Source organism: Triturus cristatus, chromosome 8, assembly GCF_964204655.1.
Source record: "Triturus cristatus chromosome 8, aTriCri1.1, whole genome shotgun sequence".
Classification (NCBI taxonomy): domain Eukaryota; kingdom Metazoa; phylum Chordata; class Amphibia; order Caudata; family Salamandridae; genus Triturus; species Triturus cristatus.
The window spans coordinates 977191300-977208102 of NC_140591.1; the positions used below are offsets into that span (position 1 = coordinate 977191300).

Genomic DNA, 16803 nt, shown 5'->3' on the forward strand with positions numbered 1-16803 from the left:
CCGGGCTATGTTCCTGGCGGCACACTCGGTGGGCTCCCTCCCGCCGGACCAGCGTCTGGCTACAATCGTGGTCATCCACAAGGAAGGGAGACCTCGGGACCGGGTTACATCCTATCGGCCCATTTCGCTACTGAATGCGGAGCCCAAGATTCTCGCCAAGGTACTGGCCAATCGGCTGGTCGGCGTGGTGGGCGATTTGGTTCATCAGGACCAATCTGGCTTTATTCCCCATCGCAACACAGCCCTTAATCTGCGGCGTTTGCACGGTGTGCTCGCACGTGCCCCGTTCATACGGGAGCCGGCCATTTTGGCGTCCTTAGACGCCACCATGGCGTTTGACACGCTTGAGTGGCCATATATCTGGGCGATGCTTGCGAAGTTTGGATTTGGCCCAGGGTTCATCAGTTGGGTCAAATTGCTGTATTCGGGCCCATTGGCGCAGGTGGTGGTGAACGGAAGAGTGTCGGCTCCGTTCGAGCTGGGCCGGGGCACACGGCAGGGCTGCCCCTTATCGCCGCTCCTCTTTGCACTTGCCTTGGAGCCCCTGGCGGAGTGGCTGCGGTGGGAGCCTTCCATCCGTGGTCTCCGCTGGACCCCTGAGTATGAAGACCGCGTATCCCTATACGCTGATGACATCCTCTTGTACCTAGCTTCCCCACGTAAATCACTCATAGTACTGGTTGATGTTTTGCATTCATTCGGTCGTAACTCCGGTCTGGTCATCAACTGGGCTAAATCGTGTGTGTATGTTCTCTCTGGGGAGGCTCCTATCCTCCCGCGGGGCTGTCCGATCCAGGTCGCCCCGCAGGGATTTAGGTACCTGGGTGTCTTCATTACTCTGGACCCGGAGGCTTGGTATGATCGGAACTTGCTTCCCCCCCTCCAGCGTCTGAAAGAGGATGTCGCGCGCTGGCGGCGTTTTCCGCTTTCGCCGCTCGGCCGGGCGGCATTGTTTAAAATGATGTCGCTGCCGCGTTTCCTATACGTGTTGCAGAACACTATGGACCTCGTCCCAGCGCGCTACTTCCGCGAAGTGGAGAGTTTGCAGCGCCGCCTGTTCTGGGACGGGAGGCCACGTATTGCCCTGGCTAAGCTGACGCTCCCCTGGTATGACGGGGGGGATTGCCCTCCCGGATATTAAACGGTATTATTGGGCCTCCCAGCTAGCTGCGATTAATCAGGACCTATATGGGCCCGCCTTAAACCCGGCGTTTGAAATGGATAGGATGCTACTTCCAGGTGGTGACCATAATCGAGCGCTCTACTCTAGCGCGCCCGACGCTCGCCTAACGGGCCCCACGCGTGTCATGGTGCGAGTGTGGCACGCGGCCAATGCTGCAATGGGGTGGAAGGACCGTTTGACCCGGGCGTCACCACTATACGCATCTGAGCGGTTGGGCTCCTTGTGGACCTCGAAGGGCTTTGAGAAGTGGGATTTAATAGGCATTAGCAAAGTGGGGGATCTCTGGACGAGGGGAGGATTTAAAACGTTCGAGATGCTGCAGACGGAATTTCAGTTGCAGGGCAGCGAGTACTTTCGGTATTTGCAGGTTCGGCATGCGCTGGGCTCCGTCTTTCCGGACGTTGCCTCCATCCCGGAGTGTTCCCCCCTGGAGGATAGAGTGCTGGATGGACACGTCCCTGACAGCACGATCTCACTGATCTACAAAAAACTGATCAACGACCGCTCAGACTTGTTGACTGCCCTTCGTGAGGCTTGGGTAGCCGATGGGCTGGAGCTGGACGACGAGGACTGGATCTCCGCGGTGGCCTCCCCGAAAGAGGTGGCCATACCGGCTCGCCTTCGTTTCGTCCAGCTCAAGATACTCCACAGGGTCTACATGACTGGGCCAAAGCTCCTGCGTATGGGCTATGCTGAGGACGGTTTGTGTAAGCGTGGGTGTGGTGCGCTGGGGACTTTTCTGCATATCTTGTGGGAGTGCCCGGAGGTGGAGGGGTTCTGGCGTGGTGTGCATGAGGTGTTGCGAGTGGTCACGCATGTGGCGCTGTTACCCGAAGCGAGGAGATGCCTGTTGAATGTGTGGGAGCCTACCGATTACTCGGTGCCGCAGACGTGGTGGGTGACTCTGGGGTATATGGTTGCCAAGCGTGATATTGCCCAACTGTGGGGATCCCAGAGGCCCCCGACTGTCTCGGCCTGGAAGGACCATATGGATTGGTGCATGTTTCGGGAAAAGGTGGTGTATGTGGCGAGAGGTAAGCCTGCGACATGGGTGAAAGTATGGGGCCCCTGGAACGCCTACCGCGGGGGAATCTGTGCTCCACCGTTATTGCCCGATCCGTCGCCGGCCCCGTCCCCTTAGCCAACTCATCCCCCCGGTACCTGGGCATTAGGTGTACCCAGCCCTAGTTCTGATCTCTCCCCCCCCCCTCTTGAGATTCCTATGGATGGCTAGGATCCCCCCTCTAGGGGAGCACGTGTCGCTATTTCCGATTGAGGATTGCCTTGTGGGTTTGTTTGTATTTGTTGTTCTTTAAGTTTAAAATGGAACCGTATAGTGGGGTCTGGATAGTGTGGCTCGCAACGATGTTACCTCCTGTGCATGCTCGGCCGCAGCACCATGTGTTTTATAAATGTATATCGTATGCTCCTTTTATTGCTAGCGGCCGGCCGGAAGGTTGTAGGCCCATATTTGTATATTTTTTGAGTCTTGTAATAAACGGTTTCAAAAAAAATAAAAAAAATTAAAAATAAATAAACACAAGCTCGAAAAAATTACTGATAATAGATACCTGAGCTTCATGTTTGACCAGAAACAGCCATGGGGCTCATTTTATAAACATTGACACTGCCATCTACACAAGTTTGGCCAGTGGTTTGTTAAGTTTCAACCCATATTTTGGGGGTCGATCTGTGACTCAACTGGTAGGGTCTACATAGCAAAAGCCACTACTATTGTGACCTACAGCTCTCATGTATTATAGTCAACACCCGTTAAAACAATTGAGAAAATGGCGGCCTCAGCATACCATTATGGTTAGACGAAGCAACTTCAACAGAAACAATAACACCCAGATGATTCCAATGAAATAATGAATAATCCAGTGTCCACTTATTTTGAATGTTGTTTTGTGTCATTTTTCGGCAGAGCCCTGTCAACACGTATCTTCAAGGATTTATCTTCACTCTGCTTACTAGCATGTAGTCAATACTTATCTGACCGTGACCAATGGATGGGCATTTAAGGACTGGGAGTAATTTTCCAAGATTAAACAATGTACATACTGGTTAGAAAGACTCGTATAGAAAACCGGTTAAAGGCAAACCTATTTGAATTACACAGTCACTAAATCTTCATATATTTCATGTTCCCTACTGGAAGGCAAGCTCTGGCTTTTCATGTATGACCATGTTCAACTTGCAGTACAAGGTAAAATGTGGATGAAGGCGAGATTTAGCCTTTTCCCCCAAACCTTGGAAGTAAAGGCAGGAAGCTGAAAATTCCTATGTACTAGAGAATGTCATTGTTTGTGGAAGAGGTATAGAAACAATTCCTCATATTCTGTTTACTGCGAAGATATGGAAGGTCTTTGCCAAAAAGATCTGAAGTTATGCCTCTCTGATATCACAAACTTCAGCAAGAACAGATTTGTAGCATTTTTTCGGAACCCTAAATGCTGATATGTTTGTATATTAGTTGTTATGTTTCTTAATTAATTTAATCACCTGACACGGTTTATATGGCTTTTTTAAAATGTGAAAAAAAAAACATTTTAAACACTGTCAAGTGATGGTCACATGATAGTGGAAGGAAATGAAACCGTAGAAGCAGCGCCTACAAGCGAAATAGTGGTAACTGGCAGCAAGATGTAAACAATTATATATTGTAATGTAATTGTAATTGTACTAGTACTTATATAGCGCTGCTGTCACCCTACGGGTATCCTGGCGCTCACATATAGGAACAACAGCCATCATGGTGAGGAATCAGAAAGAGAGAGCATGGAGGATCAAGCTTTCGGGAAGAGACAAGTTTTTAGGCTCTTTCTGAATTCAGTTAGAGAGTCAGTCTGTCTAATCCTCTGTGGTAGCTCATTCCACAGCTGAGCGCCAACCACACTGAAGGCCCCCCCCCCCCCCCCAGCCTGGAGCGTTTAAATCTCAGAGTTACCAGCAGACTGGCACCAGAGGAACGAAGCTGTCTCTGAGGGAAATACCAGGCAAACCTTTCCTGTAATGGGACTGGACCCGACTCGTGTATTGCTCTGTACACCAAACAGAGGGATTTAAAAAGGACCCTTTCCTTGATTGGTAACCAGTGGCATGAGTAGAAGACGAATTACGCCGCAGGTTCAGCACCAGTTTTGCCGCGGCAGACTGGACCCTTTGCAAACTCTGAAAGATGTACTGAGGGGCCCCTAAATACAAGGAATTGCAATAGTCCAGTCTGCCCATCACTGTGCTGCTTACTACCAGGGAGCGCAAATCCTTCGGTAAGATTGGAAGTATCCGACGTAACAGGCGCAACAGACCAAGGCATACGCTGGCTGTCTTATTTGCCTGCGACTCCATTTGGAGGTTCTTATCTATTAGGACCCCCAGGTTACGTATCGTACTGGCTGGAGCCAGCGGATCCTCCTCGGGGGTAAGCCTAAACTCCACCGGTGTATGCATAGGCAGCCTCGCCGATGAACACTATAGCACCTCGGTCTTCCCTCCATTGAACTGCAGGGAGTTCCTCCGCAACCAGTCTGCGGTCTGACGCATACACTCTTGGAATAAATCCATAGAGACTGCCTGTTTTCCTTCCAAGGAAAACGCCAATTGCGTATCGCCCGCATAGTTGACCAAGTCAACCCTGAACGATTTAATGATGGGAAAAAGCGGTTGCAGATCAATGTTAAAGAGAATAGGGCTGATGGCAGAACCCTGCGGTACCCCATAGGCTATGGGTGATTTACGGGATGTAAATGGTGCTAAGGTTACCGTCTGTTGTCTCCCTGACAAATAAGACCGCAGCCATTGCAATGCCCGTCCCTTCACCCCTATTCTCTCCAGTCTCTCCAGCAGAATTGAGTGGCTCACTGTGTCAAACGCGGCCGACATATCGAGAAGCACTAAAACCGTGGCATTCCCGTTGTCGGCCCGCATCCGTAGGTTGTCCATCTTAGTGGACAGAGCTGACTCCGTCCATTGCCCGGGCCAGAATCCGAACTGATCCGTGTCCAACAGATGATGTTCCTCCAAGAAGCATGATAAAGATCTGCTTACAGCCTTTTCCAGGATTTTAATTGGAAAGGGAAGGAGAGAAATTGGTCATAAATTAGCCTGATTTGTCGGATCCAAGGAGGGCTTCTTAATCAGGGGTGTCACCACCGCCTGCTTCCATCCCTCCGGGACGGTGCCTTCTTCCAGGGACTGATTACATATCTGTCGTAACCAGGGAAAAGTCATTTGGCCATAGGTCTTCCAGGCAAAGGGTCAAACGGAGATCCTGAAGATATGCTTTGCGCAACGGTGTTAAAGGTGAGATCAGTAAAGATCTGGAAGCTATCCAGGGTACACAACTGACCCAGATCCCCTTCCGTCGCCTGTATATCTTGGACCTGGGCGACAGTTTCGTTATCTACAAAGGATCCAACAATCTTTGCCACTTTATCCAAAAAATGGGAAGCGATCTCATCACATCGTTTCTGTGAGGCCACTACTTTGTTACCCAGGCAAGTTGGAGCGGAGATATTCCTGACTATCTTAAAAAGTTCTTTAGTCCCATTAGACGCTTGTAAGATGGAATTAGCATAGAAGTTTGCTTTACACTCTAAGATAAGCATCTTATACTTAGTCTGTGCCATTCTCAACTCTAACTTGGCCCCCTCTAGGTACCTCTTCCTCCATTTTCTCTCAGCCTTTTTGCATAGTAGACGTAACTGTTTCAGTTCGTCGTTGTACCATGGTGCTGAGATTTTGTTTCTAGTTCTTATTTTTTTTATTGAGATTAGTTGATCCAAAGCATCCGTGATGTATTTCTGGTAGATATTGTAGTTCTCCTCTACCGTAATAGAGGCACAGAAGAGATTAGCAATGGGTGGTGTTAAGAGGGCACCCATCCTACCTAATTTCGCCCATTCCCTGCCTTTCCGAGAGACCCCAGGAGTTTTGGATTTGTCCCTCAGGCCAGGTAACATAATTTTAAAATGAATTAAATAGTGGTCTGTCCAATTTTGAGGTATAATATTCAGTATCTCAGTTTCCAGCCCATTAGCAAACAGCAGGTCAAGAATGTGTCCTCCCTGATGGGTCGGGGATTTAACTAGTTGTTGAAGGCTAAAATTAGCACAGGTATAATTCAAATCTCTCAAATAATTTCCCATGTTAGCGTTCTCCCACAGATTGAAGTCTCCCAGGATAATCATTCTGGAGTGTGCTAGGGATAGATTGGTGATGGTATCTAAAAAAGACTGATACTGGGTGGCACTCCCTGGGGGTCTGTAACAGACCATTCCCGTGAACAGGCTGCCTCTAGGTTCCTGCAGCGAAAACCCCATAAATTCAATCCCGTCTACCTCATCAACCTTTAGGGGAGCAAAATTCAGCTCCTCCCTGAATATCGCTCCAACCCCTCCTCCTCTGCCCTCTATTCTTGGGTTGTGCAAGATTTTAAACCCAGCAGGGCAGGCAAATCCTATTTCTACCGCGTACTCGGCTCTGATCCACGTTTCTGTTAAGAACAATACATCAAGATTCATGTCTTCAATCAGCATTGAGATTTCCACATAATGCTTGACTAGCGACCGACTATTAATCAGCCCGCATTTCAAGGTGTTATTCACAGTAATACTCGCATCATTCACAAAAGGTCCCTGATAGACCGAGTCAGTGTGTACCCTCTTACCTAGATCCAGTAGCTGTTCTCTTGTGTAGGTAAAACGTGCCTCTCTGCCTAAACGGGCAGCATTACCAGCACTAGGCAAGTCCGCAGCACGGACGGGCGCAGACGGGCTTGACTCTGGCGCGCCTCTGGCGCGCCATTGGCGCGCACGCCCGCTGCGCGCTTGCCTTGCCCGAGATTAAATAGGCAGGCAAGCGTGTCCCCCCCTAGCCACTAGTGCGCTCACTAAAATGGCGTCCCAAAGTGGCAAATCCTCCCCCCAAGATGTCGCTAGATGGATAGTGCAGAAGTAAACTCCGCTCGAGCAGCAGGTGAGCAAGTTCTGTTTTAAAGTGCGGGTATGCGGAAGTAAATAGCCAAAAGACTTTAATAAAAGCAAATTAAAATCTCAGTCTGCGAAATAAAGAATTTCGTACTACAGATAATTCCTAGCAGCTAGGCGGCCTAAAGTAAGTGGCTCCGATATTGCTAAACGAATCCAAAATGACCATCCTTAAAAAAGTGTTTAGGAAATTAAAGATTGAGGAGGCAAAAACACTGATAAATCTGAGGCTTCTCATGATTTAGTCAAATGAAACTTGGATTCCCCACGGGTGCTAATGAGGTACCCCTACAAAGTCCATACAACACAGTGCACTTGCTAGTCTGCGTCTCATACACCTGGAATTAGCACCAGACCTCACTTGTATGCTTGATGATCTAGTACCCAAAACAATATTCAACCTTCCAACCCATCAATGGATCCAATTCTTAACTGGGCTAAGAAGGTCTAAGTGGAAAGATACTGCCTCCAGTGTTAATTTGTCATTAATAAATCACTGCAACAAAGTAGTACTGCTCTCACTTAAAACAGAGCGTATAACACAGTTGTAATAAACATGCCTGGGATTCCTCAATTCGGGCACATTTTCGTCCTGCATATTTGTTTATTGCTAGACGTTTGGCACAGTCTTCTCCATATGGTTGGCATAGCCAGTGAGCCTTTTTTTTTATCTCACTTTTATCTGCAGCCTTCAGAAACGTGGACCACAATGTCCCTTTTATTAAGCAGGGATACAGCAAAAGATGCAACTCGTACTCTAGAAGAATTCCGCCATCATATAAACAGAGAAAGCCCGCTGAGTCAGAAACCATAGACAACAACCATATTTTGTTTATTATTAAATATACTCCTGATTCTTGAAAAAAGGGAAAATACAGTTTCTTTAAAGTAAGAAATGGACAGTGGAGAGATCTACAGAAAATAAATAGAAGGAGAAAAATAAACCCTCTGATATACCCGGGTGGTGACTCCCCAGAGGAATCCCCACTCCACTTGAAGGGCACCAAAGATATGACTCTTGTCAGCTATAATGCGACCACCAAGCACAGAAAAATTACATTTCATAGGCCCATACCATTCCCCCAGCCTGTAAAAACATTTCACATTTTCCTTGAAAATTCAAATGGATGCCCGAAAGCCATGCGCCACATTGTCGGGGCACATTCCTGCAAAGATGTGAAAATGCCTGCCTTCCAACAAGAATTGTGATTTCTAATTTTGAACAACCCGCAGAATACACTACACCACTTTGCAGAAGCCAAAACAATATTCCCAATCCCTCTAAAGTTGATGTCCATCTTGTGCTTTGAGGGTAGCTTGTATATGTTTTGCACCACTAGTTTATACACTTTTCCCTGAAGCACCAACAATTCTTACATTAGTTTCTTCATTGCAGCGATAAGGCTCTCTCCCCATGCCCCCCAAGCACAGGGAATGCCCACAGGACCCATAGGTGGGCACTCCTCCTCCTATTGTCTAGCATGACTCCCTGCTGATGAAGATTTATCAAGCCATCAATAGCGTAGGTTTTAACCATTGCCAATGTCCGCTTTGTTTAATAAACTTGACTCTCCAAAATCGGCAACTGGAATTTGCGACAGCTTACTCAATATTAAGGGCCCAACTTAGTCGACCTTCAATTTCTTCCTCCACAGATTGCATGGCATCAGTGCTCTTGTATTCCTGCCATAGTCGTTATTTAGGGCACTGATGGAAACAAGATGTGGTCTCTTCCCTAGCTACCCAAGGGTAATCTGGAGACGCCTCTTCACCTCTGTCCCCCCTCCTTTTCGGTTAGTGCAGAAGCATGGTTCGAATGATTACTCACACTGAAATAAGACCACTTCTGGTGAAAAGGTACTCAAGCCTGAAGTGTAGTCCCTTGTAGGGATTGGACTGGAGGAACACATCTCAGTGGGTATGCATAAGTTTCCTCCCGCAAAGAAAGAACACAAATCAAAACCATGTAGTCTCTGTTGCCCCTTGGTGCTGATACCTCTGCCCTCACCTATTGGCACCTTAAGTGTCTGAAACCATAATGTGAGGTCAAACATCCATGGGCTTCATAGGAGTCGCAGATCATGCTAGCAAACCAGGCAGCTTCTCGAATTTCAATGTCTTCAGCTTCCACCATGGGCCATGATGTAAAGGGGTGGGTTGGAGTTGCACCAGCACTGCTGAATGCCCTTCTGCTTGGGTGTTCTCAGCTCAGGGCATTGAAAGAGGCACAGACTGCACACTCACTGTTGTCTCTCTACAGCAACAAAGAAAATCTGAAGTTACTCTGCCATGTCGGGCACACAAGCCTGGTTCCAGCACCTTGGAATTAAACGGGCATACAAAGAAGCAGAGCGATCTGCGAGAGCTCACAGGCTCTGCAGACGTCTTGGTACCAGCCAGCCTCACCTCTCCTCCCTGTTCTTTTGGTCAGTGGTCCAGGCAGTGAGGGTTATGGATTCATCAGAAGCATTACAGAAAGCAAAAGGTGACCTGGTTTTGTTTGATGCAGTCTTGCTAACTGGTCGAGTACTGGAGAGCTTTGTTGTTGGTTTAACATATATCCCTTTCTGTTAATCCAGTTTCTTCGAGAATGGGTAGTTATGGTTAAATTGTATGTAAACAACAGCCCAATTACTCTGGAGGTGTTTTCAGCAAAGTGTAATTTACTCCGTTTAAGGGTGGCTCAAAGCAACTCTGGAATGGATGTCAGCTAGAGGTGACCATGTTTTTAGACGAGGCAAAATCCAGACATCGGAAATTTCCTTAATTTGGTGAGAGGGCTTCAGAAAGTAAAAATGGAAAGGTGTAAATTGTGCAGAGGTAGGTCAACATGAGACCAACATTGTAGGTGTCTAAAATATTTTAAATCCGCCTCTTTAAATGTGCCACACTTAGGTACCTGATGCAATTTTTAAGCTTCAAACATTAGGTTTTAAGGTGAGTTCATGTAAATTATTGACATGCCTTAACTTTGGTATCTCTAGCACACCTATTCGTACACCCCGGTGACACACAAGTCACGAGGTTCATTTGTGGCCTAAGAAATTCCCAAATAAATTTCACTCTAGCCCATCTTGAAAATTAGAATTTCATTGCAATGGTTGCCAGCAAGGGTTTGTTATTAGATGGCTCGCTTAACATTCAAGTGACTTGTTGGGCAGCTACTTGCTACTGAAATCAATCTGCAACACTAACGAAGACAGTTAGGTCGCTCCCCAGCCACTGCGTTGTCCCCCTGAGTGCCGCTCTGGTTCGCCCGCTACCAGATCCTGACTCCCACTCCCTGCTCGCCCGATCGCCGATTCCCGCCGTTTGCTCCCTCAGCCCCTCTTATGGAGGCCGCACAGCGGGTGCGCGCCAAAGGCAAGCCCATCTGCGCCCGTCCGCGCCTGGACCACACCCAGCGCCAGAACCCCTGGACCCCACGCTCGCCATGACGCCAGACTCAGATACGACACCGACTCCCTCCACGCACTCAACGCCGGCCGACACAACACCTGCTTCTAGGCCGCCCCGAAACGGACCCACGGACCCTTCTCCTGACGCACCTGCAGCTTCATCTGCGACAGACCCACCAAACCTCCAAGAACTGGACCCAACCACCCCCGCTGCATTCTACTCAACACCCGCTCCGCACGCAAACATGCCGTCGAGCTCTGGGACCTGCTCGACACCTTCGCCCCAGACGTGGCCTTCCTCACCGAGACCTGGTGGAGCGATTCCTCGGCACCCGAAATCGCCATAGCCATCCCGGACGGCTACAAGATCACCCGCAGGGACCGCGCCAATGGAATCGGAGGAGGAATAGCCATCATCTACAAGTCCACCCTCAAGGTCACCACCCACTCAGACGACACCCTCAACACCGCCGAACACCTGCACTTCCGGATCCACACCGACCCCAACACCACCCTCAGAGGAACCTTCATCTGGACAACGGCAAAACATCAGCCCTCATCCTCCTGGACCTGTCAGCCGCATTCGACACGGTCTGCCACCGCACCCTACAGACACGCCTCCAAGAAGCCGGAATCCAAGAGAAGGCCCTTGACTGGACCACGTCCTTCCTCTCCGGCAGAACACAGAGCGTCCGCCTCCCACCTTTCCAGTCAGAAGCCACCGACATCATCTGCGGCGTCCCCCAGGGCTCATCCCTCAGTCCGATGCTGTTCAACATCTACATGGCCCCCCTTGCACAAGTGGCCCGCCACCACAACCTCAACATCATCTCCTACGCCGACGACACCCAGCTCATCCTCTCCCTCACCAAGGACCCTCACACCGCCAAAACCAACATTCACGAGGGCATGAAGGCCATCGCCGACTGGATGAGGAGCAGCCGTCTGAAACTGAACTCTGACAAGACGGAGGTCCTCATCCTCGGACCCACCCCCTCAGCCTGGGACGACTCCTGGTGGCCGACCGCCCTGGGGACAGCACCAATACCAACCGACCACGCACGCAACCTAGGATTCATCCTCGACTCCTCCCTCTCCATGTCCAAGCAAGTCAACGCCGTCTCCTCCTCCTGCTACAACACTCTACGCATGCTCCGCCGGATCTACAAATGGATCCCGACCGAAACAAGAAGAACAGTGACACAGGCCCTCGTCAGCAGCAGACTGGACTACGGCAACGCACTCTACGCAGGAATCCCAGCCAAACACCAACGGCGGCTACAACGCATCCAAAACGCCTCCGCCCGACTGATCGTCAACGCCCCCCGCCGCAGCCACATCACCCCCATCCTGAGAGACCTGCACTGGCTCCCCATCGACAAGAGGATCACCTTCAAGCTCCTCACCCACGCACACAAAGCACTCCACAACGCCGGACCAGCCTACCTGAACAGCAGACTCCGCTTCTACACCACCAGCTCCGCTCCGCCAACCTCGCCCTCGCAGATGTCCCCCGCATCCAACGTACGACCGCCGGCGGCAGATCCTTCTCTTACCTCGCCGCCAAAACCTGGAACACCCTCCCAACCCACCTACCACAGACCCAAGACCTACTCGCCCTCAGAAGACTCCTCAAGACCTGGCTCTTCGAGCAGTAGCGGCACCCATCCCCCCCACCCCTCAGCGCCTTGGGACCCTCACGGGTAAGTAGCGCGCTTTACAAGTACCCTGATTGATTGATTGATTGTGCTCAGAATACAAACGAGTGATTCTCCTTCTCATATACAAACTTGAAACAAAGATGCAAGGTGTTCCATGTTGAAGGTAGCTAAAACGTGATCTTTTTCCTTCTGTTTGATATCCTGCATGGTCATTTTATCTGTTTTCAAGAAATAAACCTTGAAGGACTGGCTTTTTCAAAGCTAAGGATTAGCTGCAGATTAGTTCACTCAGATGCATCCACATTCGAGCAATCCGTCCATGTCGGTCTAAAATTGAGCTTTGCAAATTTCACTCATACCTTATTCTTAGGTGTCCACATTTTATGCTTTCTTTATACCCATCTGAAATAGCAACTTCATTGCGCTGGTAAGTAGCATTGTAATTGTATTAATTCCACGATTTGTCAGAGGTCTACATCTTATAAAAAATCAAAGTGAGACACAGGCATATTTACAATTTGACAATTTACTATTAGTCAAAGGAACCCTTTTTAGCAATCTTAGAATAATGAGATTTTGAGAAAAAATACTTTTAAACCTCTGCCTTTTAGTATGCAGGCCGCTCTTTGGTACTGGTTCATAGCTCACTGTGTTATTTTAGAAAGACTAAGTTATGAACTGCAAGTAACAAAACCTTATTTGTGACTAAAGCAGTAAACCACTGATCTATTTAAGTAAAATACAAATCTGGGATCTGCATATTACTCTTGTTTATGTTTCAGGCACAATAACACAGTTACTTTATGATGAGTCACAACTGTGATTGCACGATCTTTCTAGCAAGTACATTATTCGCCAGTTATGTAGCCGCTATTATCATCCCCTGAAAATTGCTGGGCATAGAAAGATCTCCACAGGCTGCCATTGTCTCGCCTAGACTGTCTGTTCTGTAATCCCCACCTGTCAGATGGCGCCCCTCAAGTTTGGCACCCGGTGTGGTGGTATCAAGCACTGATTTGACCTATACTTTGTCAACTCTTGAGGCAAAACAGTGTTCAGTTTGTAGAGGTGGTTGCAGGTGGTGCACACCGGCACTCCTTTTTGTAAACCAAGATTTATTTTTCATCATCAGACTTTGACTGAGAACAAGAAGGAGATCAGCCGAAAAGGAGAAAAAGGGGGAGAAAGCTAGCAAACCATGACCAAAGGAGAAAGCATGGATTAAGATGAACTCACAGGAGTGAGAAAAAAGAGCAAGTGTAGGGTGGTGGAAGAAATAGCTATGAGGTGAAGTCGACATTCGACAGCAAATGCTTTGGGCTCCTTCGAAAAACGTCCCCTGGTCAAAAAATGTACAACTGGGCAGACAGATTTACAGCTTCAAGAGGCCATTATCTGCCCCCTTCCCTTGGCCATCTCCTCCCTTCCCTCCCTCCTCATGTGGCTCTCCCTCCTCATGTGGAGAGGTGTGGCTCACTAGTTAGAGGCGGCAGACCCGTAAGCAGAGAATTGGCCAGGGACCAGGGTTCAATTCCCGATGCGGCAGGGTCGTGGACCAGGGTCAAAACGAACTCGATAATTCTCGCCTCGGTACCTACTTTAACCAGGAACACACTCGGCAACTCTGGGCATTAAGCTTGCCTCATCTCTACAACGGCCCCCCACAGACGCCAGGGATGCCTGGTTTCACCTTGGAGATACCCAGAAAGGGATAGCCAGGACAGGTTCCCCAGCGGTCTACAGCGCCGGGACGCCCCGTTGCTGGGGCAGCTGTGCGCTTTACAAGTCTACAACATTTACATTTACATTTTTCAGAGAGCCGCATGCCAGACTTCCCCATTCTTAGACATACATGTTCTCAAATGGAATGCCTGGTTAAATGCTTTGTGGAAGTACTCACTAGAGCTCTTCTGCTTAAGGTTTGGGGAGAGCGCCATTTCAGAAAGGACCTCTGTGGATGTGTTATCGGTGATGTATTCTTTCACAGGATTCTGATTTCCCTATTGCAAAGAAGCCCTGCCATGAAATTACAGCTGTATGGATTTTATATTGAGGTGCAGCACTAATGCCACAAGGGACAGCTTGCTATTAAACAACACTGACTTATCGGCTATATTGGTTTATATATAATGTGTTTGCTGTTCAGCTCTCTTCCCTGCTCCTTGTGTTTCTCCTCCTTTCGGGCGGGGAGAGCGTTGGAGGAGCAAGTGGAGGCTTGGCACTCTGTAGTCTGAATATAAATGTCTTCAATGCGTCTCTCTGCAGCATGTGACAAACTTTCCGCTTCTACAATGAATCTGCCAAAGCCAATGGAATCGCCAATCAGTAAACGGCTCTCCTGTTCCACAGCGGCTATAATGCATTCCCCAGACAGAGGCAAGTGAACAGAAAAAAGCTGCACCGCTCACCTCTTTTTATTTCCGAATGCAAAAATGTGTCCATCTAATGTGTGGCCTGCGTTTTTAAAGCATTGTGTCAAGTATTGTTTTCTTTTTTGCCTACTGTATGGATAGCACATGAGAAAAGAAAGATTTATATCAGAAACAGATTTTATTATGCTAGTGGGAAATGTTTTTTGTTATATTGTTTAACAGTGTCAGTGTGACTGCGCGGTTTGAGATTAAATGAGTTGTCATCACATACTCTGATTTGTTAATACCTTGGCCAAAATATTATCTCCACAAGAATTGCTGCTATTACAGCAAGCAATGGCATAGCCAGTAGTTCTCGCCTTTGGGACCTCATAAGCACTTAGCCCTGCAGCACATTATCCTGGGGGCTAAAACATCTACTATTACTTCACGTGCCCTGGTGAACGGCCATGCTATTTAATGAAAATATGATAAAATCTCTTCAGAATATATATATTTTTTTTTTACAAAGAAGCTTTGACACAAATGGGCACATTATAGCACTGCATTGAGAATTAGTTATTTAAAGTGTTTTTTTTTTGTATAACTGGTAGTCTGAATTTATTTATCTGGAAGTACTTTTATGTGTGATAATGAAGCACTTCATGTTTATCTATGTCTTCAGTTTACAAGTGTTTCACTGGGATCTTCTAAGTCAAGTGATCAAAAGTGCTGGGCAGTCAGACAGTGCAGGAAGCACGGAGGGGCTTTAAGGATTTGCAGAAAACGTGCATGATTGCAAACTATAGATCTAATCATCACTACGCTACAAAGTAAGATCCTATGGCATGAAGAAGTATTAAGACTTAAATAATCGCACAAGTGCGGGCCACACTTAGCCTGTTCAAAAATTGCTACTACAATTCCTCAGCACGCAAGGTGTTTTTTTTTTTTTTTTTGTCAGGTCTCTATACCATGACCTTTGTTCCCAAAACACTAGGCAATTTTACGTACCACGCGTCATATATAATCCCCACCCAATAAATACAACTAACCTTCATCTCAAAGCAGATTTTGCCTTTAGAAACTCCATAGGAGGCTGTCCCTCCAGAGCCCAAAGGAAGACAAAGCTTTCCATGGTCGGAGAAGAAGCACTTAAGCAATCTCTCGAAGTGAAGGTCACTGTCGTCTGTCAAGACAGTAAACATGACAGATTATTTGGCCTTAAACCATTCAGATGCCTGGATTATAGTTTACAGAAAGCATCATCAGTATTTGCAAAGTTAACATGTAACAAGCATAGGTCCTAGTAGACTACTGCAGAGATTAAGCATATTACAGCCAGCAGTCAACACGGACTGGAACACCCTGATGATTTGCCAACTATGGAATAGAAGAAATTAGCACAAAGTTTGTTTGGTATTCATTGCAACGTGGCTTTTTTGACAATATTGCAAGCGATGTAAAACTTGAAATACAAATTGGCAAAGTCAGTAAATTAAATCTTAAGTGCATTTGATTTTGTAATTTTAAACTGAGAATGTTGGCATTTTAGAAAATGCCCCAATGCAACTAATTAATGGCACATAGTACAATGTGAATGTCAATGAAATATACAAATCCAAGTCTTAAAAACTTTGGTAAGACAAAGTCCAGTGTATCCGACCTTACCATCATATAGCGTGTTATGCAAAGGCACTTTGTTAGAGCGGTTCCACCCGCCCAAGCGTATCAAACAACATTCCGTGGTGTAACAACGTTTCAGTTTGAACCAACACCATAATGAATATATGCAAACCTCAGTTTATATCCCCAGAAGATTATGTCAATATTCAGGTCAGGTTTGATAGTTTGTTACGACCAGAAATGAATGACCAAGCATAGCTAACATACTGTAGACATAAGCGTTAAAAACCGATTAGGACAAGAGTTCTGGCCATATTTACGCAAGTTGGAAAGGTCCCTATTTTTAGCTAATTAGACTTTCCAAAAGAAGGCGCACCCACATCTCCCCTTCTAACGAAGTGCATTTAAGTGTATTAAAATTGTGAAGTGCTTTGGGTTGCTACTCTTCTGTAAGTCTGTCTTTATTTCTATAGCACCATGTGCCAACTGAGTGTGGTCAATGAGTACACAAAACAGAGAAACAGAATAAAACAATAAACCATAAAAATTCCAATAAACGCAATAACACAACAAATATGCATAATAACGTAATAT

General features: G+C 47.3%; 1 protein-coding gene across 10 annotated transcripts in view; it reads left to right on the forward strand.

The window, feature by feature from the left end:
• MAP7D2 (MAP7 domain containing 2) overlaps positions 1 to 16803 on the forward strand; it is a 459602-nt gene that overhangs the window by 308355 nt on the left and 134444 nt on the right. For 8 of the 10 annotated variants that reach the window (XM_085622503.1, XM_085622504.1, XM_085622505.1 and 5 more), the window contains one exon: positions 14498 to 14608. The exons of the other annotated variants lie outside the window; for them this stretch is intronic. In XM_085622503.1, coding sequence (XP_085478629.1) covers positions 14498 to 14608 — 111 coding nt within the window. The remainder of the gene's footprint in view (positions 1 to 14497; positions 14609 to 16803) is intronic. 10 annotated transcript variants of the gene reach the window in all.